At 49.7% G+C, this 23,388-nt stretch overlaps 1 protein-coding gene across 4 annotated transcripts; it reads left to right on the forward strand.

Moving 5' to 3' along the window:
- Window positions 1-4: 4 nt before the first annotated feature.
- Window positions 5-23,291, forward strand: LOC105855931 (mitochondrial inner membrane m-AAA protease component AFG3L1). Of its 4 annotated transcripts, none has more exons than XM_012737217.2 (17): window positions 166-291; window positions 2,955-3,111; window positions 4,425-4,512; window positions 6,216-6,310; window positions 7,142-7,291; window positions 8,819-8,887; window positions 9,793-9,917; window positions 11,242-11,512; window positions 14,338-14,475; window positions 14,717-14,870; window positions 16,627-16,734; window positions 17,799-17,924; window positions 19,846-19,956; window positions 21,554-21,669; window positions 22,329-22,529; window positions 22,609-22,803; window positions 22,950-23,291. In XM_012737217.2, the coding sequence occupies exons 2-17, from the start codon at window positions 3,043-3,045 to the stop codon at window positions 23,163-23,165; spliced, it is 2,232 nt and encodes a 743-aa protein (XP_012592671.1). In that variant the 5' UTR covers window positions 166-291; window positions 2,955-3,042; the 3' UTR covers window positions 23,166-23,291. The 4 variants fall into 4 exon arrangements, with proteins under 4 accessions (XP_012592669.1, XP_012592673.1, XP_012592671.1 ...); XM_012737218.2 differs by having other exon boundaries at window positions 167-291; window positions 2,982-3,111; XM_012737215.3 differs by lacking the exon at window positions 2,955-3,111 and having other exon boundaries at window positions 5-291.
- The last annotated feature ends 97 nt before the right edge of the window (window positions 23,292-23,388 follow it).

Raw genomic sequence — 23,388 nt, forward strand, 5'->3', positions numbered from 1 at the left:
ACCTAAGAGAGGGCCCCAGCCGGCGCCGTGGCCATACTGCGCACGCGCGTGGCCTCCCTGAGCCGGCAGCCGGTATGCAGGGGCGCAGTGCCCTATGACGTGTCCGCTGTTACGCGTCCGCGCGTCCCAGAGGCGCGAGGTTGGGGGCGGGGGATGTCGTACCGGCTGGTGGCAGCTGCCGGCAGTCGAACGCTGGTCGGGCCCCTAGCCGTGGTGTGGCGATGTGTTGGTGGCCGGGGAGGCGACAAGACGGCTGGGACCAGCGTGAGGGCCCTTGGCATCGCCCGGCGGGTGAGCATGGAGCCGCTGTCTGCCGGTTCCGGGCAGCCGGGCTGTGAGCGACGCCACGGTGACGCCATCCACCTGCGCCATCCGGTGTAGGGCAGCGGGGGGTGGCCACACCCCAGAGTGGTGGCCGTGTCCCCTCTGGCTTGGCCTGAGCCCTTTTCAATGAGGCCGGCTGCCCCTGGCTTCCGCTCCCTGGCCGCGCTCTCTCCGTCCTCCGAGTTCTTCCTCCTCGCCTGCACGCTACTCCTTCCACCCACTTTTTCCGACATTCCCGCTGTTTCTCGGATGCCCGGCCCTTTGTCTGTTCCCTCGGGGAGCTGAACAGGAGCCTCCAAGCTCCTCTCTCCTCTCCAAAGAGCCACATTAGCTCTTGAATCCCGCGAACCAGCCGTGTTGCTTAGACTGGGAGGCTCAGCAGCATTAACACCTGCTTTATCTACCTCAGGGTTGCTCTACAAACCAGATATGCTAACAGACGTGAAAGAGTTTTGTGAACTGTTCTTTGTTCAATGAACGTTCGTTGAGCCCAACTCTACCGCTCCAATAACAGCTACCGTGTTTCCCCGAAATTAAGACGGTCTTATTTAAGAAGACACCCTAGGGCTTATTTTCAGGGGATGTGTTATTTTCCTCTCAAAGCCTCAGCTTGCAGCACGCACAGGATGGCCAGGACCTGACAAGGGGAGCCCACCTTGTTGGTGGGGCTGCCGGCACCTTTGCGGTCACCTCTGGGATAGTAGCTGTCAGGATGGGGTAGATGAGAAGGGCTGCTCCTTGTCTTTAGCGCTCTGCGACGAAATGCATGGGTTGTGCAGATATGCTGGGTAGCTACGCCCATCACTAGGTCTTATTTTTGGAGTAGGGCTTATATTGCGCAAATACTTAGAAATCCTGCTAGGGCTTATTTTATGGGTAGGTCTTATTTTCGGGGAAACACGGTAATACTGTTTGCAGGCTTACGTGCTAAGGGATTTGCAGGGATTATCTCATTTTAGTCTTAAACCAGTCCTGTAAGTAGGTATTAGTATAACTCTATTTTGTAGAAAAAGAAACATATGAAATAGTCCATGTTTTAAGGTTGTTTTATTTTTGTATTTTTTTTTTTTGAGACAGAGTCTCGCTTTGTTGCCCAGGTTAGAGTGAGTGCCATGGCGTCAGCCTAGCTCACAGCAACCTCAAACTCTTGGGCTCAAGCAATCCTGCTGCCTCAGCCTCCCGAGTAGCTGGGACTACAGGCATGTGCCACCATGCCCGGCTAATTTTTTCTATGTATATATTAGTTGACCAATTAATTTCTTTCTATTTATGGTAGAGACGGGGTCTTGCTCTTGCTCAGGCTGGTTTCGAACTCCTGACCTCGAGTAATCCGCCTGCCTCGGCCTCCCAGAGTGCTAGGATTACAGGCATGAGCCACCGCGCCTGGCCTATTTTTGTATTGATTCATCCCAGTGGGCAGTGGTCACAGTGAATTTTTTTCTAATGCACTAACGCAGAAGTTTTGAATTTTGTTCCCAGAAAGGTATCATGGGTTTCAGACAGTAGTAAAATAGGAAGAAGGATTTCATGAACTTATTTTCTGTCTTGTCTTCAGTAATGAACTGTCCCCCCTCATCTCCATTCATTTGGGAAACTGCAGGATAGTTTTGTTTTTAGCAGTATCAGTGAAAGCAGAGTCTTTCGCCTGTGGTCATGTGGCATCTCAGCATTGCAAAGGGTTGTTCTGGTTAACATGGGTCAAAAGTCAGTAATATATTAAGTGTATACAGCCTGGTATAGCACAAGTGAGTCCTGAATCACTAACTGCAGTGGGCCTCCATGTGTTTATGAAGGGAGGAAGTTCAGTGATCTTTGGGTTCCTTCCTAGACTGAGTCATTCATCCTTATCCATTTATTAGGCAAATATCTGTTGGCAGTCTACTACTGGGGAATATCATGGTGAACAAGACAGGCACAGCCCCATGCTCTGCCCTTTTTTGAGGACTTCACAATTGGTGGGCTGAAGGTTCATGCAAAGGCAGGTGTTAGGTGGTGGCACTTGTTTTATAGTTAACCCTAACAGTTGGCACTGCCCAGGGGAAGTTTGTGTTGTGGAGTTTTCCATGTGGTCATCTTTCATTTGATTCACTGCCTACACTGTCCTTGCTCTCGTCTCACACTTGTACTCCTAGCACTTTGGGAATGGGAAGTGAGATAATTGCTTAAGGCAAGGAGTTTGAGACCAGCCTGAGCAAGAGGAGACCCTGTCTCTACGAAATATAGAAAAATTAAATGAGCATTTTGGCATATGCTTGTAGTCCCAGCTACTCAGAAGGCTGAGGCAGCAAGGTTGCTTGAACCCAGGAATCTGAGGTTGCAGTGAGCTATGATAATGCCATCACACCCTAGCCCAGACAACAGAGTGAAACCCTGTCTCAAAAAACAAACAAACAAAACTCCAAAGAAATTGGATGTTTTGGAGCCCTGAAGAGTCGTACTTTGTACCTCAAGGGCTGTAGGCTACCTGGGATTTATTGAGCCCCAGCACAGGGTACTTACTTTCTGTTTGTAGTGGTTCTGGAGAAGCCCTGGAAGGTTTGGGTACCAGCATTTTCATCACTCATCTCCAGCTATGTTGTTACTTCAGGCACTCACATTACCTCTTAATTTCTGCTTTTCTGTCTCTGCAGTGGGGCTGATAGCATCTCCTTTTTCAGATGGGCAGTGAGGATTGAATGAGGTGACTGAGAAGCTCTTGGCACCCTCCAGTGCCCATTAATGGCCACCGTCTGTTCTCTGTGTGGATTTCCTGTTGATCCATACCTTGGGTCCCAAACCCCAGTCAGGGTAATGCACCTTCATGGCATCTTTTGAGTTTCATTGTTTAGTGTCGGGTACTGTGTCTCGTTGGTCCTGGGATGACCTGCTGCAGCAGATGGATTCATTCCCGGTGCAGAAGTCCTCATTAAGCACATAGCCTTTACTTGTGTGGTGTCATCACCATGACTGCCAGCATCTCCTTTCAGAGTTTCTTTGCTTGGATTTTTCCCTAATTTTAATGTCTTTTTCATAGCATACCTTATGTTTTAGTCTGTGGTGGCCTTAGATATGGATATTTGAATAATTTAGTTGTTTAGCAAGTTACTAACTGGGGAATGAAGTTATTTTGAGGTAAGAGCCTCTCTCACCCTGAATGTTGATGCTGCTAAAATAACAGGTGTTGTCAACTACATAAACCATGAGTCTAATTTCACAATAGTAAAAGACTGAGGACAATCCAAATTCTTTGGTTATGTTGGGATTTTTGTTGAATACAATTAGTAGTAGGTTATTGAGTGTGCTTAGTTATTTTTTAAGTATGTTGCAATAGTTTTTATTTAATGGCTTTTGACTTATAATAGTGAAAAATACAAATTGTTTCTAGTCCTGTCCTTTTTTTTTTTTTTTTTTGATACAGAGTCTCGCTTTGTTGCCCAGCTCACAGCAACCTCAAACTTCTGGGCTCAAGCAATCCTGCTGCCTCAGCCTCCCGAGTCGCTGGGACTACAGGCATGCTCCACCATGCCCCGCTAATTTTTTCTATATATTTTTAGTCGGTCAATTAATTTCTTTCTATTTTTAGTAGAGATGGGGTCTTACTCTTGCTCAGGCTGGTTTTGAGCTCCTGAACTTGAGTGATCCGCCTGCTTTGGCCTCCCAGAGTGCTGGGATTACAGGCATGAGCCACCTTGCCTGGCCAAGACCTCATCTTTAAAAAAAAAAAAAAAAAAAAATCAACCTCTTGGCTGATCAAAGATGAGTCATAGTATATTTCAGTATTTTCATTTACCATAATTTTAGATTTTTGTCTTACAGTTATGTTTGTTTTTGAAGTTGTAATATTTTAAGTTACTAAAATTGCCTCAGTTACTAAGTAATGATTAGGGTTTTTTTGTTTTGGAGGGTCTTTTTGCTTGCTGTAGCTATAAAAATTCCTTATGCCTTTATGCAGTGAATTTGTTCCTGTTTATCCTATTTGAATCATACTTTTAATAGTATATTTAAGCAGGCGAATAAAGGCAGCAAGCTTCCATCTCAGCCTGAGTCCTGCCTCTTTCAGCCCTTCCTGAGGATGTGCTGCATTGTATTGCAGAAGCTAGTAAAGGAATCCTCTCTTTCAGTGCCTCCAGGTGATCCGCTTTCAGCAGCTGGCTCTGCAGGGGAGACCGGTGCCATTTTCCCAGCAGCTGTGTTCAAAACCACCCAAAGGTACCTGTCTTTTTTCTACCATCATTAGCAGCATGAAGTTTATAGGAACTATCTCCCACAGCGATTATCCAGGGAACGAGGAGCAGGAGAACTCAGGCTGCCTCTGTCCTCCCCTGTGCTAGCTTCCATATTGAGCCACATGACAGCAGCTTCTTCATGCCTTTGTGGTTTTTTATATCCCAGTAAAGCTGACGAAAGAGAAACTCCTTTAGAAGCAGGTTTCTAGGTGAATATTTTGGAAGGTATGGGAACAAATTTTTGTTTCTGCATGTCTTGACTCCGAGGACTAACCAAGTTCTCATATTTGGAAAGTAAAACAGAGATGATGTGCAGACTGTAGTTAGCTGAGAGCACATTTGTCTGCTTAGAGCCCTTCAGAGAAGGCCATGGGCCTATGTTTAGTGATCCAGGGACTGTGCTCACAGAGGCCCCTGGAGACCCCGTGTCTCACAGAGTAGAAGACGCACCCCAGCCTAGGGGTACATGTTGATTGCCTCAAGCAAGAAGAAAGACAGGAAAGAAAATTGAGTTCTCTCTTACTTCCTCTGTCCTGATTTGACATTATGATTGTTTTTCTAAGTGTGATTCTTTCTCCTAAAGTACTAGAACCTCATCCTTTTGTCCCTAAGGGTTTGAGAAGTACTTTAAGAGGGGTGGAAGGAACAGTCTCAAAAATCAATAGGTCTACAAAAAGGTTAAAGGGCCAGTTTGACAAATTAGACTGTCAAGTTTTACATTCGAGTATTTTTAAAACATTCACTAATTTGAGGGTTAATCTAATCTCCTCGGGAAGTAACAGCACGTGGGTCTGTGAGTGTGTGATGTTGATGTTCTCCTCCCTTGTTTGGGTGTCTCATCCACGTCACTGTTCCTTGTCTTTATCTCTCAGTGTCTTCTCCCCTTGCTTGGACTGTGAGCCTTGACAAATCATCTTTTAAATTATATCATGTTCGGTGATGTGGATTGGGTTTGGGGATAGGTGAAGTCAGTGTTTATTCAATGTGTTTCTCCTGTGAAATGTTTCCTGCTCAGGTACCCGTGATCATGGAATAGGAAATGCATGAGTGTGTTAGGATGTGTGGTGATGTACCTTGCTACAAATGCAATGTTTCTGTAGAAATTCATGCTTTGTCCTAAAATTTGTGCAAATTTTTACTATTTTATAATATGATTTTTTTTCATTCCTGGGATCACCTTGGCCTTGTCCACATTTTCAGGGTATTATTTTGGGGTTACAGGAAGAGACTAATGGGACTCCACTTTGACAATACAGTCCATAGGTCACAAGTGTACACAAGGGGCAAGATTTTCCGAGGAGGGGTGGACGCCGCTCAGAGCAGGTGACATGCATTATGGTTCTCTTAAGAAGGGGGACACTTGTGCTAGCCTCCCTCCCCATGTTCTTTCCTTCCTGCTTGCTTTCTTTCCCATAATTACAGCCAATGTTGGGACTGTTAGCCAAAAAAATTTTTGCCATTGAAGCTCAGGTTTGAAGACAGCAAGGTGCAATTTGAGGGATTTTAGATGTATCTGATGCTACTCCTTGGCAATAGTCTCTTCCTCTTCCTGTTCCCTGTTTATTCCCAGAAAGCATTGGTGTTATTAAAATTGTATGTTGAAAAGTGTTTTTTGTTCTCTTAATCCTCTTTCTCTAGAAAGTCATATGTAATTGTTTTTTGAAGTCAGTCTTTGTTTTCTCTTAGAAGCTGGTGACCCAAAGAATGCTGGGCCTGGAGAAGATGGAGGCAGGAGAGGAGGGAAGCAGGGAGGCTCTGGCTGGTGGAGACGGATGCAAAAGGTTTGTGTGGGTCTGAGGACCAGACTCGGACCCTGCTTCTTCCCCAAAGGGTGCAGTCACTGCAGAGCCTAGGGTTTCTGTGATCTCTGTCTTGGTTCATTCCTGCTGCTGTCACAAAATACCATAGACTGGGTAATTTATAAACAGGGTAAATTTATTGCTCACCATCCTGGAGGCTGGAAAGTCCAAGATCCGGTGCTGACAAGTTTGGTGTCCGGTGAGGGCCTGATTTCTGCTTCCGGGATGGTGTCTTGAATGCTGCTTCCTCCAGAGGGGACGAGTGTCGCGTCCACCTCACAGGGTAGAAGGGCTGAACTTTCGCCCTCAAGCCCTTGTATAAGGGCACTAATCTCATTCATGAAGGCTCTGCCTAACCACTTTCCAAGGGCCTTCACCTTGGAGGTGTGTTCTAATGTATACATTTTGGAGGGACACATGCATTCAAACCCATGGCAATCTTTCTGCTTGCTAAGTTGAAGAATTAGTTCAAAGATTCAAAGAAATTAATTTCTAAAAATGCGTTGTGATTTCTATCTAAATTTTGAATGACCCAGATAAGAAGTAACTCTAACAAGGCTGGCTCTAAAGGCAGCGCTCTCCCTGGGTTTTTGCTTCTCCCGAGGTATCTTTTGGTATGTCTTACACACCTCGTGAAGTCTTTCCTCAACAGAGGGATGGTTTTGGCTTCACTATGCACCAAGGCCATGTCATGTAGAATCAGGAGGGAAGGTTTGGAGAGCTTTTCTAATAACATCTGGAAAAGGAAATAGCCATTTTCGTGAAGAAACTGCCCTCATTTAACTGGAAAATATGTTATCTTTTCTTTCACAGGGGGAGTCCCCCTGGGACAATAAGGAGTTCCGCAATCTGGCCGTTTTGGGGGCAGGCGTTGCCATGGGATTTTTCTACTTCTATTTTCGAGATTCTGGAAAGGAAATCACTTGGAAGCACTTTGTACAGTATTACCTGGCCAGAGGTCTGGTGAGGGGAATTTATAGTCTACCTACCAGGAAAGAGGGTGGTATACCCCTGCACATGGTCTATGATACCCTGGAGAGGTGGGGAGTACTGAGGCCGTGGTTGAGAGTTCATGTGTGGTGGATATCTCAAGACAAAACAGGGTTTTACTTTTCCAATAACTACTCTAGCAGAATGGTGTTATACTCACTTTCTTGCTGAGTGGAGACTTCCTTAATGTAATGGTCTGACTTTATCTTTCTTTAGGTTTGGCTTCTAAGAGTTCTATTTGTCCGTTTATCTTTAAATGTCAATCTCATAACCGATTGAGATCTTTTCTCTTCCCTTAGTGAGCTGCTGGCTCTGCTGGCTATCTGTTTCCTTGCAGAGACACCATTTGTCCTGCACAGAGCATGAGTTTGTCAGGGTGCATAGGTGTGGTGAAGTACTGCTTCAGCGTGAACTTACGCAAGGGCAGCTGCCTGGCTTCACAGTTGCCCTCAGAGATGTTTGTGAAATGATGCACTGTTAAGATCTGAACTTCTTTCTGCTTGAAACTCCTTTTGTGTCAGAGTTTGCAGCCAAGGTGTTTTGTCTGGTCACGGGGCACATGCCTGTTTTCAGAGAGGCCGTTAACAATGCTGCTGCCTACAGGAGTGTTTATGGGGGGAGGTGGGAGCTGCAGCCCAGCCCTTCCCTGCCGTGGACCTGCCACCTCCAGTTGTCACTGTAAGGAGCTGCGGGACAAGTGTGTCGGCCCAGGATATCTTTCTGTGTGTGGATTCTGGACAGATTCTAGAGCTTCTGAGAAGTCCTTCCCAAACATCTGACATGCTGGCAGTGAGAAGGTCGTATTGTGGTTGTGAGGCATCTCAGTAATAAACACATTCACGCTGGTCACATAACCCTAAGTCTTCATTTAGTTTCCAAAAGAAGTTGTATTGGTGTAGTGGTTTAAGATTCTGTGGAGAGCGAAGAGAGCACCAGTATTTCCCTTGCACTTGATGGAGCGGTGTACCCTCCCCTCGAGCTGTGCTGTTTCCACATTGCTTCTCAGGGGCTGTGTTCACCTGCTGGACACCTGTGTGTAGAGGTGCTAGTACCTTGTGGGCGTTTGGGCCTGCATTTTCATTCTTGTTGTCTCCATTATCTTGTGGTACCTGTAGCTGGGCGGACAAAATGTTTCTGAATCCACTCTGTATTTAAGACTTCACTGTATCATCATTATAAGACTTTTATTTGTATTCTTTTTAGATTTTTAAGCTAGTCTGGGATCTTGGTGCTCAGATGTGTGAAATTTTAATTGCTTTTCTGGAATTGGTTTTTGGTTATTAAAGTGGAAATAGATTAGTACTCCAGGTTAAAAATGTGCAAGTTAATTGGGAGACAAAATTTGGATCTGTCCTGTGAGTGCCAGTCCCTTGGATACAGTTGGAGTCTGTGTCTGAGGACCAGGCCTGTGATTTGTTTTTTCCTATTTGGAAAAAGCTGAGGGAGTGGGATTCCTACTCACTCCCTCAGCTGTTCTGATTGCTTTTCTCTTTCTCCCAGGTGGACCGTCTGGAAGTCGTGAACAAACAATTTGTACGTGTTATTCCTGTCCCTGGGACATCTTCTGAGGTGAGGGATGGTTTTAGGGCTGAGTGTTCCAGACAGGTGTTTTAAATGTAAAGTGTGGTTTTCTGTTTTTTTCAGTAATATGCCTGCCTTGATATCCAGCAACAACCCCTATTAATGTGATGGTTTATCTCATTGACATATATCACTAACAAAGTCTTCCTACTAGGATGGGAACCCTTATAAGACTATATGATTCACATTTGACAAGTAATATGTGAGAACCACTTGCCATGGTTTAAGAAAAGAGAAGAATAAAAAAACAAAAGAAGAGGCCGGGCGCGGTGGCTCACGCCTGTAATCCTAGCTCTCTGGGAGGCCAAGGCGGGCGGATTGCTCAAGGTCAGGAGTTCAAAACCAGCCTGAGCAAGAGTGAGACCCCGTCTCTACTACAAATAGAAAGAAATTAATTGGCCAACTGATATATATATAAAAAATTAGCCGGGCATGGTGGCGCATGCCTGTAGTCCCAGCTACTCGGGAGGTTGAGGCAGAAGGATCGCTCGAGCCCAGGAGTTTGAGGTTGCTGTGAGCTAGGCTGATGCCACGGCACTAACTCTAGCCTGGACAACAAAGCAAGACTCTGTCTTAAAAAAAAAAAAAAAAAAAAAAAAAAAGAAGAAAGGACTAAGGCAAACTTCAGCAGTTGTTGCACCTTCATCTAGAACTTAAAGTCTTCAGTTTCGGGGGGTCCAGAATTGAAGGGTCTCCTGCTGTTGGCATAGTTTCCTTTGAAGCCAGCCTCAGGGTGGGACTTGTCCGTGTGGCGGAGGTTGGGGCTAGGAGAAGGGATGTGGCTAGAAGAGGAGTTGTGAGTGAGGACAGCAGGCTGTGGCGAGAGGCGTGCTTGGGTGGGTCTCAGTGTGGGACACAGTGATGTAGCCTGAGTCTGCTCTTGGTCTCTGCAGCGGTTCGTGTGGTTTAACATCGGCAGTGTTGACACCTTTGAGCGGAACCTGGAGTCTGCTCAGTGGGAGCTGGGGATTGAGCCCAGCCACCAGGCAGCAGTGGTCTACACCACTGAGAGTGACGGGTGAGTGGCATTTTAGCTCTGCTTTTATTGTGAAGAGAATTAAAGCAGGGAAATATTTAGCTAGAGAGCCTTAAAAAAGTGTTGCACGGGTGTTGATATCATCATTGTAGCACAAATTCCCTGAGCCTTGTAGGAAGCCTTCTAAAATCTGGCCCCACAACAGAATCCCTGTGAGAGCCCTTTCAAAAGGTACCACCACTCCTCCGCCCCCCCACTCCTGTTGAACTGGAACGTCCAGAGGTGGAGCCCGAGCACCTGTGACTTCACCAGTCTCCCTGGTGCTGGAGGTCCCTTCTCAAAACCCTGCAGCTCCTGACTGAGTAGCCCCTGACACGTGCTCAGGGTATACTTCCCCATGCTCGAATCCCCCCTGCATGGTTATGTTTTTAAAGTGATCACGTGCTTATGATGAGGGCAGATACCAGAACAAATACTGTCTGCACGTTGCAGGACCTAGCACAAATCAGCGCTGCTGTGCGTGGATCCTGCTCTCATGTTTATTTCCTGAGGATGTGACTTTCTGTCTTCTCGGGCCCTGCCCTCTGAATTGAAAGCTCAATCAGGAGAGAAAACAAGCTTGGTGTCAGCTGCAGCCAGGAGGGGTGTAAAGAAGTGGTAGAACAGTGATTTAGATGGTTTCTCTAACTTCTAGACATGTGTTTAAGGGTGGAGTGGAGGTTGCGGTGGGGATGAGAGAAGGTGAGGTAGATAGAATTCTGGAGTTTAATTCTCAGAATCCCAGTGCTGGGGCCTGCAGTGCCTGCAGGTTTCTACTGGAGCTCCTGAGTGTCACCTGGGTGCTGTTTATTGCTGACTTGGGCTTTGTTTTCACTTTTGAGCAGACAGGAATGCTGGTTCTGTGTTGGCCTGCATTCTGGGAATTGAGGATTTGTTCTGGGGCTGAAAGTGACTAGAGCCCCTTGGGGGAATGGGATAGTCTCAAGTCACTGGAGCACAAGAGAAAAGATAAAATATAGATAGAACAGGAAGACATTCTGTGTCTTCCTGAGATAAAACAGGCTGTGATGGGTCTTCTGGAGCACTGCCTGAGGGAGGAGCGTGGTGGTGGGTGCAGGAGTCAGCCGCCTTCCCCTCCCTGTCAGCCTGACAGGGTAAGTCAGGGGAGACAGAAATGCGTGGGACCAGAGCCGTCAGTACCGTGGAAGTCAGATGCCTGACAGACTTTGGCACATTTGAAAAAAAGAAACTGCTCCCTTTTGTGTAGCAAAATAAAGTTGTAGAGCAGTCTGTTCTCTGCCCGAAGGTGATATTTCTGACCTTTCTCCTGAGTGACTGTGACCAGTGGTTTTCTTGGATTTTCCAGCTCTTTCTTGCGAAGCATGATGCCCACGCTTATCCTGGTTGGCATTCTCCTCTATGCTGCAAGGAAGGGGCCCATGGGAGCCGGGCGCAGTGGGCGAGGAGGGGGCCTCTTCACTGTTGGTGAGACAACCGCCAAGATCTTAAAGAACAACATCGATGTGCGATTTGCAGATGTAGCTGGTTGTGAAGAAGCTAAATTGGAAATTATGGAGTTTGTGAATTTCCTGAAAAATCCCAAGCAGTATCAGGACTTAGGAGCCAAAATTCCAAAGGTATTGATTCCAAAAAACATGGTAATACTCTGAGTTCCAAGTTAAAGTTAGAGATCGCTATGGTTCAGAGTTGACGGATACTTGACAACTTAATTTTTTGTGATGGTTTTGCATTTTATTAAACACATCTAGAGGATAGAAATAGCATTTGCAGAGTAGAATGATAAAAGTCCTTATCTGATAGACTTTATTTTTTTGTTTTGAGACAGAGTCTTGCTTTGTTGCCCAGGCTACCGTGAGTGCCATGGCATCAGCCTAGCTCACAGCAACCTCAAACTCCTGGGCTCAAGCGATCCTCCTGCCTTAGCCTCCCAAGTAGCTGGGACTATAGGCATGTGCCACCATGCCCGGCTAATTTTTTCTATATATATATTAGTTGGCCAATTAATTTCTTTCTATTTATAGTAAAGACGGGGTCTCGCTCTTGCTCAGGAGTTTTGAACTCCTGACCTCGAGCAATCTGCCCACCTCAGCCTCCCAGAGTGCTAAGATTACAGGCGTGAGCCACCGTGCCTGGCCCTGATGGACTTAAGACCACAGTGAGTTAATGTTTTTGATTTTTTTGGAAACAGGGTTGCTATGTTGCTGGGGCTGGAGTGCCATGGTATCCTCATAGCTCACTGCAGCCTCAAACTCCTGGGCTCAAGCAATCCTCCTGCCTCAGCCTCCCTAGTAGCTGGGACTATAGGCATGCGCCACCACATCTGGCTAATTTTTCTATTGTTTTGTAGAGATGGGGGTCTCATTCTTGCTCAGGATGGTCTCGAACTCCTGAATTCAAGTATTCAGCCTGCTGCAGCCTCCCAGAGTGCTAGGATTACAGGCACGAGCCACTGCACCCAGCCCCTAGTTTATGTAATATTAAATTACATAATTAAAATAAGTACAACTTAAATGGACAGGTTTGGGATCAGATATAGCTGCCTCTTGGTAGGCCCAGGCCCCAGCTGGTAGGACGGGAGTGTGTTGCGTCTTGGGGTGGGTGTGGTTTGGGATGCCCCACAGAGGAAGCAGAGCTGTGGGGAATGTGGCTTCTGGGTAAACAGAGGGCAAGTGTGTCTCCTGGTTCCTTTGTGGGGTCATGGACACTTTGAGGGCCTGACAGAAGCCATGGATTCTTGTCCCAGAAATACTTATGTCCACACAAAGGCAATTCACAGCCCCTTCGGGTCATCTCTGGGCTTCAGACCAGGCTAAGGACTCCTTGTGTAGCTGGTCCTTGGAGGACACCCTTGTGTTCTCCCAGCTCCTCTTCACAAGTTGAGCACCACTGCATGGTTTGTTCTGAACAACAACAAAAAATTACCAACCCCTGAGCCTGGGGGTTAGGTCCAGGAGGTGACATATCAGTTTCAGACTCTGGCGCGCTGGAAGTGCAGAGCCAGCCGTCTGTCGGCTCCGTGTGGACCTTTGGCCACAGCAAGCCCAGCTGCCACTCACCTCTGTTCACAGTCCAAAGCTGCACTGGGCACTTCTGTTTGCTTTTCAGAATTTCTTTCAGGTGCTTGTATTACCTGGAGAAAATCTGCATGATAAAGTGAGGGGATGGAGCAGTCTGGCACCAAGAGAGGCCTCTCCCCTGGAGTGTTAGTCCCCTTCCCCAGCCAGGCGGTGGGCTCTGTCGTGGGCTCTGTGCTGTGCCGTGGGTGTCAGGAAAGAGCGAGTGGGCTCAGGGCTCACCTGGCTTTCCAGCTCCTCTTGGATATGAAGTGTGACAATTTCCCAGAATTACCACTCCTCTGTGAGACTCTCACGAAGAACTGGCTGAGAGTGGTCAGCATGGGAGTATTTCATGTAGCACGTGGGTAGGACCTGGTGTGCTGTTGGTGAGTCCGGCCCCTCCTGCCCTCTGGAATGTTCTCACGCTGGCAGGGATGGCTCCTGAAACAGTGTCATAACTATGGAGTGTGAAGACCATTCACACTGTGGGCTGAGGTCTGGTGCCCACATCCGTGCCATGCACGGTTGGATGCTCAGACCAGGTGCGAGGTGTCTGGCTCCAACACCTTGGTGTGGGCTTGAGTTTTGTTACCCCCCCCCCATGTGAGTGTTTTGTTTTTAAACACTTAAAAAAACCACTTTATAATCTCCTTTGAGATAATCAGATACTAACCTACACCCTTGACTAGGAATGGAGTAATCCAAGCCTCTCCTTTAAATTTTCTTTTAATTTTCAGGCATAATGATATGCAAAAAATGGAAACAGAACTGTGTTACAAGGGTGTGAATAGGTGATTTTAAACCTTAAGCCAGTGTAGAAGAAGCAGGTCACAGAAGAGAAAGCAGGTACAGTGGACATGAACAGGTGCCCAGTCTTAACCAAAGAAGCAAACCTTGAAAATGAGGTGGCATTTCCGTCCTTTAGACTGGCAAGGTTGCAAAGCTTGACAGAACTCAATGTGGCCAAAGATTTGGAGAGGTGGGCTGTTCATTCATTCCTACTGGGAGTGTGAATTGGTACCACTGCTTTGGAGAACAGTTTGATTATAATCAGTCATTAAATAAACATTCAGAGCTTTTGATCCAGGAGTCAGCCCCAGGAGTTTTTCCTGCAGAAATAACCTCATTTTGAATGGGGGTATGAAGGACTTTCATTATGTCTATAATGTTTGACCTTTTTGTGGTGAACATGTTGGAAAGACTTTACAAGCAGAAAAGATCTTTTAACAACCTCAGGCTATATGAGTGGTGTGTTTGATACGATTCTAGTTAGTCAATCCTAGAAGCCGGGAACAAATTCCTAGTCGAATCTAGTAGAAAACAGCACTCCCTCCCTATACTATCTGTTCCCCCTTGAAGAACCCAGTGTCACCTTTCTGTTTCAGGGAGCCATGCTCACCGGTCCTCCTGGGACTGGCAAGACACTTCTTGCCAAAGCGACTGCCGGGGAGGCCAGTGTGCCCTTCATCACCGTGAATGGGTCTGAGTTCCTGGAAATGTTTGTCGGTGTTGGGCCAGCAAGGGTAGGTGGATGGGGGGCTGCTGCAGGCGGCCGCAGCATGCCTGTCCCTCACCAGAACTGGTCGGCTCGCTCAGCTCAGGCTTGGTGAGGGGCCCTCAGTGGGCACACGTGTGTGGTCTGCTGCGCCCGGGCAGAACAAGGGGAGTTCAGAGGAGGGGGTGCAAAGTGGACAGTCCTCCTTGTCTTTATACCACAAAGTAGACTTTGGAATCCAAAGTAGACTTTGTGGATTCCTGTTTCAGGTTCGTGACATGTTTGCAATGGCCCGAAAGCATGCTCCTTGCATCTTATTCATTGACGAGATCGATGCAGTTGGCAGGAAGCGAGGCCGAGGGCACTTCGGGGGCCAGAGCGAGCAGGAGAACACCCTGAACCAGATGCTCGTGGAGATGGATGGTGAGGGACACTGCCACAGCCTACAGTGTGGCGCCACCTGCAGGTGCTCAGGAGCTGTCGCGACTCTCCTGCAGCCTCTTTCTATAGCCATACTCCCTGGAGAGTATCCCTGGTTATTCTGTTTTTAAGGAATACGTTTTTAAGCAAACACATGGAGAAAGCTGTGTTAGAGTCAGTGTCCCCAGGTATCCATGAAAGGTGGCACTCACCTGCTGTCACCTGGGGTGTGGAGATACCTGCTTCTCTGGGGAGGGAGACCAAGTAGATGCTCAGCACCCCAGGCCCCTTCCACGAAGAGCCTTGGCCTGCTGCACCCCTCACCCAGGTTCACACAGGTGCCCAGACCTGTTTCCTCCCAGAGTGATTCTAGTTATGGTGTGATCCATTGCCTATCAGCCCTGCTGAAACTTCATGGGACATGTCTAGGCATCTGTGTCTAGGCACTAGTTTTTGCATTTGGAAAAGCTTTCTCTAGAACTTTGTCAGATTTTATCCGTACTTGGGCTTTAGGGCTTCGTTAGGGTCCCTAAGGCCACCAACTTCAGTGATTTGCTAGCAGGAGTCACAGGACTCAGTGTGCAGTTGTGCTCACATCTGTGATTTATTACTGTGAAAAGACACAGCAAAATCAGCAGGGAGGAAGGAGTGGGGAGGAAGCTGGGCAGGCCAGGCGCAGTGTTCAGAGCCCTCTCCCTGTGGCGCCACATGGGACGCACTTACTTGTGACGGCACGTGCCATGTGTTGACCAGGGAGCAAGTGAGAGACTGCTCCCCAGGTCTTCCCCGGCAGCTGGTCATGTAGACACCCTCTGCCTAGGACACAGCAAGAGCCCAGACGGCCAGGAGGAAGGCAACAAACCACACTGTTCTCCCAATTTGCGCACAGTGAGCCATTCTTACCAGGGAGCGGTGGAGGCTCCCAGAGCTGCAGTTCCTGGACCTTGTGGTGGCCTTTCTGAGGGCAGCAGTCAGGCTTGCTGTGTTAATACTTTCCTATACGGGCCAAAAACATTTCCAAAATCTCTTACTATCTTTATTGTCCAACAGTAATTGATTGTCTCTGTTTTGCTATCTGGAAGGGACTCATAGGAGAGGAGGAGGAGGAGGTAGGTGCCTGGCCTTCCTCTGCACCCTCCCTCTGCTGATGTCCCTGTCCTCTGTATGGCCCTGACCTGCCATCCTTCATGCTGGCTCCCTGGGCCCTGTGAGCCCGGGAGAACCTGAGTGGATGGAGACCTCACGCTGCCACCGTTGAGTGGGCACTGCATGGTGTCAGAGGCTGGCAGGAACCAGTAATGAGTCAGGATAAGGAGGGTCCCAGCCTGGCACTTGTCTGTACTCCTGGAGTCAGGCTGTGGGGTTCCCAGTTAGCCAGAGAAGGTCTGGGTACCTTTTGGTGGAGACCCATCTCAGCCAAAGCAGTGAGGGGACTGTACAAACAGTGAGAGCCAGGCCTGGAGCCTCTGAGAGGTTCCTTCCTGGTCCTCAGAGCCAGTGCTGGATGTGGGCAGCTGAGCAGGGGCCTCCTGCCTGTTCCAAGGGCCCCACAGTGTGTGTGGGACAAGCAAAAGGAAAAGCAGAGCTGGTGCGGAGCTGGCTCAGGGTGGGAAGTGGCTCTGGAGACACAGGGACAGGGACAGGAGGGGCGGCAGGAGGTGCTCTCAGGAGCAGGGAAGACGCCGTGCTGGAAAGGTCTCCTTGGGGTTGTGCGCACTGGGCTTTTTCCTGCCAGCTCACCTGTTCCTCCTGTGTTCAGGGTTCAACTCCACCACTAACGTCGTGGTGCTCGCCGGCACTAACCGCCCTGACATCCTTGACCCAGCCCTGATGCGGCCCGGCCGGTTCGACCGCCAGATTTACATTGGTGAGTACGTTGTATGCAGGTTTGGGCCTTCATCCCCTTGGCCTTAAAGATTGGTTGGGTCATTTGCTGTCTATTTGGAAGAGGTTTTAATAGTGATCCTGAGGAATTAACGCAACATTTTGAAAATGTGGAGACACATGAGTGCCCAGGTTGCTCCTGGGTCCTGCCTCTGGCCGTCCACTCTTTGGGGTGGGGGGAACAGGTGTGGTTGGGCCTGCAGGAATGTCACTGCAGTGCATGCACACAAGTGCGAGTGGTGTAATGGGTACCTGTCCTCCAACTTTTATCTTTTTGCACAGTGTTGTAAACACTGGATAGTTTAGAAGATAAGAATTTATCCTTTACTCTTCACCCCGACAGCCACCTTCATCTTCTCCCTGTCCTTTCCTGTTCGTCAGGAAACATCAGTCCTGTGTGGGTGTCCCCTGCTGCCCAGGGCAGTCTTTGTTTTGCTTGCTGGCAGGTTATGTGGCCTGGAAATGGGTTTGATGTTCATCAGAGCCAGTGCAGCCAGGAAAGTGTTTTATTTATTTATTTATTTATTTATTTTGAGACAGAGTCTCACTCTGTTGCCCAGGCTAGAGTGAGTGCTGTGGCGTCACCCTGGCTCACAGCAACCTCAAACTCCTGGGCTCAAGCGATCCTACTGCCTCAGCCTCCCGAGTAGCTGGGACTACAGGCATGTGCCACCATGCTCGGCTAATTTGTTCCATATGTATTAGTTGGCCAATTAATTTCTTTCTGTTTATAGTAGAGATGGGGTCTCGCTCTTGCTCAGGCTGGTTTCGAACTCCTGACCTTGAGCCATCCACCCGTCTCGGCCTCCCAGAGTGCTAGGATTACAGGCGTAAGCCATCGCACCCAGCCCGGGAAGGTGTTTTAATACACTGTGGAGTCAAACACCTGTGCACGCTGGGTGTCTCTGCCATTGCTCCCTGGCTCGGGCTGGATGCCCATGGCAGGGAGTTCTGCTGGAACCCTGGGCTGTCCTTGCACTTTGGTGGGGGGCCTAGTTCTAAAGGCCCAGTGAGCATAAAAGCCTGTGTCTCTCTTTTTTTTGTTAGGTCCCCCTGACATCAAAGGCAGGTCCTCGATCTTCAAGGTCCACTTGCGCCCACTGAAGTTGGACGAGAGGCTTCGGAAGGATGCCCTGGCGAGGAAGCTGGCGGCACTCACTCCAGGCTTTACAGGTGAGTGTTGTGATTGCTGTGGCAGGAACCGTGTGTTTATCTCTGTGTGACTGGGTGGTTTCTGGTCCTGCACATTGGGTTCTGCAGGTGCTCACCTGTGTCTGCAGAACTTTGACCTGTTGAGATGGCTCAGAGGCCTCAGACATCATTTTTCTTAGCCCTAAAGCTAATTTGTACCCATTGGTATTTCTGGTTTTTTTTTTGTTTTTTTTTTTGAGACAGAGTCTCACTTTGTTGCCTGGCTAGAGTGCCGTGGCGTCAGCCTAACTCACAACAACCTCAAACTCCTGGGCTTAAGCGATCCTTCTGTCTCAGCCTCCCGAGTGGCTGGGACTACAGGCATGTGCCACCATGCCCAGCTAATTTTTTCTATATATTTTTTGTTGACCAATTAATTTTTCTGTTTACTCTTGCTCAGGCTGGTCTTAAATTCCTGACCTTGAATGATCCTCTGGCTTCAACCTCCCAGAATGCTAGGATTACAGGCATGAGCCACTGCTCCTGGCCTGATTTTCTGTTTTAATTTTGTTCAGACTTAATAAGCCTTTACTGCAGAGACCAGAATGCTGTCTGAGGAAGGATCTGCTGGAGCGATGAGTCACATTGCATTTTAGTCTTGGGCTTGAGCTCTCAGCTGGAGAGGTTCTTTTGCTTTTCTTCCTTCTTTCTAATTAAAAGTCAATCTCCTATATTGAGAAACATGATCCCTACCTGGGTAGTCTTACTCCAGGAGTGAGGGGAGGCCTTTCCCTGGGGCTTCCTGCCCAAGGTCCCCCTCCCCAGCAGCCCTTGGGAGCCCCAGTACGTCATGACTGCGCGGCAGTTGTTGGCTGTGGCCTCTGACCCAGACCCACCTGCACCTGCCACGTCTGGAACATTCTGGCCTGAGTCTCACCCCCTCTTGCCACCTGAAGTCACGGTGTCCTGCCCAGTGTTGAGTGAGGTGTGTTCATGCACAGGAGCATACACTTGTCTGTTGCAGGGTGATGAGGAGCCGTTCTTGCCCGGTTGGCGCGTGAAGGATGTCATCTGTCTCATGCCTAGAGCGTGCTTCCCAGAGACCCTGCAGACTTCAGATGTCCATTTATATACCAAAGTTAGGAAACTGGAATAAATTACCCAGACTTTGGTTTTCTATGCCCCTCAGTGGGGATGACTCAGCACTGCCCCTCAGTAGGGAGGACTCAGTACTGCCCCTCAGCAGGGAGGACTCAGTAGGATGACTCAGCAGGGAGGACTCAGTAGGGAGGACTCAGCACTGCCTCTCCACCAGGAGGATTCAGTAGGGAGGACTTAGCAGGAATCATTGTACTCCCCCAAGTAGAAACACACCCAGTGTCCACCCACAGATAAATAAATAAACTGGCATGTGCTAAAAAAGAACTCAGCTGTAAAAAGGAGTGAGGTGTTGACACATGCTACAAAGCGGATGAAGAACCTAGACACTACTGTTGGAAGTGCAAGAAGTGAGACACAAAAGGCCACGTGTTGTGTAATCCCACTTATGTGAAATGTGCAGAACAGGCAAATCCGCAGAGACAAAGTAGACGAGAGGTTTGCCAGGGGTGGGAATCAGCTGTACGTGGGCACAGGTACCTCCATCATAGCAGTGATAGAAACCTAAAACTCGGTTATGGCAACAGTCGCACAACTCGATAAGTTTACTGAAAATCATTGACATGTACACTTAAAGTGAGTGGATTTCATGGCATATAAATTATACCTCAATAAAGTTAAACCAAGAAACTTGGCTAAAAGTAATGGCGACTGATGAAGTAGCTGCCATTACCCTTCAGTTCTCTGCTGAAGTTCCGCCCTGGCCTCTCTGCTGGAGATTTTCCTTTGACAGAGCTGATCTAGGTCAAGCTCCAGTGGCCAGGGACAGCACCGACTATTGACTGTTTCTCCTTCCTTGGGCCAGGTGCTGATATCTCTAACGTTTGCAATGAGGCCGCCCTGATCGCTGCCCGCCACCTGAGCCCCTTCGTCCAGGAGCAGCACTTTGAGCAGGCCATCGAGAGGGTTGTTGGAGGTGAGCCCACAGCCCCCGGGGGGAGGTGCGTGTCCAGCTTGGTCCTGGCAGGCTCACCCTCGGGCCCCAGCCTCATTTCTCTATATAGGAACTGAGACCAGTTTTCTTTCTTTCTTTTTTTTTTTTTTTGAGACAGAGTCTCACTCTGTTGCTCAGGCTAGAGTGCCATAGTGTCAGCCTAGATCACAGCAACCTCAACCTCCTGGGCTTAAGCGATCCTCCTGCCTCAGCCTCCTGAGTAGCTGGGACTATAGGCATGCGCCACCATGCCCGGCTAATTTTTTCTATATATATATTTTTGGTTGGCCAACTAATTTCTTTCTATTTTTTTTAGTCGAGACGGGGTCTCGCTCTTGCTCAGGCTGGTTTCAAACTCATGACCTTGAGTGATCTGCCCGCCTCGGCCTCCTGGAGTGCTAGGATTATAGGCGTGAGCCACTGCACCTGGCCTTGGACCAATTTCTAAACCAAAATTTGGGACCTGGGATCTTCCATGCCCCTTCTGGGAGCAATATTTAGGACTTCAAAGCGGCAGGACTTTAGGCCGTCAGAGGGCCAGAGGAGACAGACAGAACCAGGTTTGGATGCTGGCCGTGTGTGGCAGAGCAGGGAGTGGCAGGGAGTGGAATGATGGGGTTTCCAGGGAAGAGCCTTGTGGGAGCTGCAGGGCCTGTCCCATGGTTGTTGCTCAGGCTTTCTCAGGACAGCACTCTTGTTAAAAAAATGAATGTCAGTGTGTTTTCTCCAGTTGGGGGGATAGTTGTGTTGGTCTACTGTCTTCAGCTCAGTGCACCGAGCAGTGGGATGTGTCACACAGCCCCTGCAACTCGGGGCGGTCAGCCGGGTCAGCCTGGGGGGCTGGAGTCAGCGGTGGAGAAGGGACTCCTAGTGCTGTGTGAGTTGGTCTGGCTGCCCTGGTGATGGAGATTAGGGAGGTGCCAGCGCTGTCTTTCATGGTCCAGCCCTGAACTGTGAGACGGATATCGGCCAGGTGGCAGGTCATCCTTGCTGCTGCCTCTTGGTTCAGCTTTTTATTGAGGTACAACACACACAAAAAGTACAAACAACATCAAGTAGCCAAAATTAGACCCTCACAGAGCTTCCTGAGGGCCGTCCTTGGGCTCTGGTGCGCTGATTACCCAGAGTGGCTGGGCCGAGCAGAGGCGGTCACGTGTCTGTGCCTCTTCTTTGCCCTACCACCTGCCCGTGAGCTGGGCCTTAGGACCCTGGCAGGAGGTGTCCTTTTTTGTCCCTCGTGCAGTGGAGTGGGGTCACATCTAGCCAAGTTGCAGGAGTGCCTCTCTGAGCTCACACACAGCTGTTCCCATTGGCTTAAAGCAGGCCTTGGAAAATGGGCCACCGTGTGTGAGGCGCGTGGGTGGCACCTGCTGTGGAGCCGGGAGATGGCATTTTCCTGCAGGGCAGAGAGCAGCGTGGAGCCGGGCTCTGGCCTCTCTGCTGTCTGTGCACAGGTGGGCGGGCCGCGGGGTCAGGTGTGGCGGTAGACCTATGCTAGCCACGGAGGGCGTGGAGATTCGGTGCCCACCTCCAGCCGCCGTCTTCCCCTCCTCTTCCTCTCCTGTGACTGCGATCTTAGGCCTTGAGAAGAAGACCCAGGTCCTGCAGCCCAGTGAGAAGGCGACTGTGGCCTACCATGAGGCTGGACATGCGGTGGCGGGCTGGTTCCTGGAGCACGCGGACCCCCTGCTGAAGGTTGGGCTCCCTTTCCTGCTGCCTGGGTGGCTGTCTGAGCACCATCTTGTGGCCACGTAGGCACAGCACATTCAAGGGGGTGGCCCTTTGAATTTTTAAGGAATATTTTGGTCTAGAATTTGTCAAAAGATTTCTTAGAGCAACAGTCCCCAACCTGTTTGGCACCAGGGACTATTTTCCTGGAAAACAGTTTTTCCACAGACTGGCAGAGGGGGATGGTTTCAGGATGATTCAAGTGTATTACGTTTATTGTGCACTTTATTTGTGTGATTGTTACATTGTAATATATAATGAAATAATTACACCCCCCCCCCCATAGGATGGGGACCCCTGCCCTAGAGGGTGGGAAGGCAGAGCAGTGGATGTTGATTCCAGGCAGGGCCTCGGCCACCTGACTCCACAGAGCAGCTTTGATGTCAGACTCACTCTGAAGCCTTGGGTCTGACTGTTGGGCTTCTCCAGAGCTCCTGCAGGGCAGGCACAACAGAGGTGGCTCCCATGTGACCCTCATGAACTGCAGCTCCCAGAGGCGGGGTGCCCTCTCAGGGCGGCCCCCGTGGCGAGAGCTGGGTGAGGTGGGTGTGGGTGCTTTGGGTGAAGCTCCCGGAGGAGGCGGGGATGGTGTTTGGGAGATGACTTGGCCTCTTCCCGTCCTGCAGGTGTCCATCATTCCCCGGGGCAAGGGACTGGGCTATGCACAGCACCTGCCCCGGGAGCAATACCTCTACACGCGTGAGCAGCTCTTTGACCGCATGTGCGTGATGCTGGGGGGCAGGGTGGCTGAGCAGCTGTTCTTCGGGCGCATCACCACAGGGGCTCAGGACGACCTGAAGAAGGTCACCCACAGCGCCTACGCCCAGGTAAGGGGCGGCCTCCCCGGCACCTGGCTGCCAGCGGCCGTGTTGAGTGCAGGCTCACCCTGGGCTCTGCACACTCCAGATCGCGCAGTTTGGGATGAGCGAGAAGCTGGGCCAGGTGTCCTTCGACTTTCCTCGGCAAGGCGAGACCCTGGTGGAGAAGCCGTACAGCGAGGCAACCGCCCAGCTCATCGACGAGGAGGTTCGCCACCTCATCAGCACCGCCTACGCACGCACCCTGGACCTGCTCACTCGGTGCCGAGAGCAAGTGGAGAAGGTGAGCTCGGTCTCTGCCTGGTAGCCCGGTCACAGGTCACAGGTTGGGTCATGGTCAGGCTGCACCTGTCCTCAGGGGCCTGCTTAGGTTTGGGGCTGGCGGGAGCAGATGCCTGGAGTAGTCTGACAGGTGGGCCTCCTTTCCAGGTGGGCCGGCGGCTGCTGGAGAAGGAAGTGCTGGAGAAGGCCGACATGGTGGAGCTGCTAGGCCCCCGGCCCTTCGCCGAGAGGTCCACCTACGAGGAATTTGTGGAAGGTACCGGCAGCCTGGGGGAAGACACGTCCCTTCCTGAGGGTCTGAAGGGCTGGAACCGGGCACAGGAGGGGGACACGGAGCCGTGTGTGCAGGAGAGCCCCAGGTAGCTGGTGTAGCCACTGCCAGCACCTGCCACTGGATGGGACTTTGGGTGACCACCGCATACCCAGAGCCTTTGCAAAGCAGTTGCCAGAATCACCAGAAAACAAATTAAAACACTTAATAACTGCAAATGGGTATTTTAGATGAGGGTGCTCTGAACTCACAGAGAAGGGAGCTGGGAGCTGGCAGCAGCCAGCCTGAGAGGTGACTAAGAGGGGCTACCGTGAG

Source organism: Microcebus murinus, chromosome 20, assembly GCF_040939455.1.
Source record: "Microcebus murinus isolate Inina chromosome 20, M.murinus_Inina_mat1.0, whole genome shotgun sequence".
NCBI classification, from domain to species: Eukaryota; Metazoa; Chordata; class Mammalia; order Primates; family Cheirogaleidae; genus Microcebus; species Microcebus murinus.

What these genes read in the sequence shown, in the direction of transcription:
- LOC105855931 (XM_012737215.3), top strand. Translation starts at nt 154, where the DNA reads ATGTCGTACCGGCTGGTGGCAGCTGCCGGCAGTCGAACGCTGGTCGGG. An exon ending in CCCTTGGCATCGCCCGGCGG is followed by an intron (nt 292 to 4,424) that starts GTGAGCATGGAG and finishes CCTCTCTTTCAG; the next exon opens with TGCCTCCAGGTGATCCGCTT. An exon ending in CCCACAGCGCCTACGCCCAG is followed by an intron (nt 22,530 to 22,608) that starts GTAAGGGGCGGC and finishes TGCACACTCCAG; the next exon opens with ATCGCGCAGTTTGGGATGAG.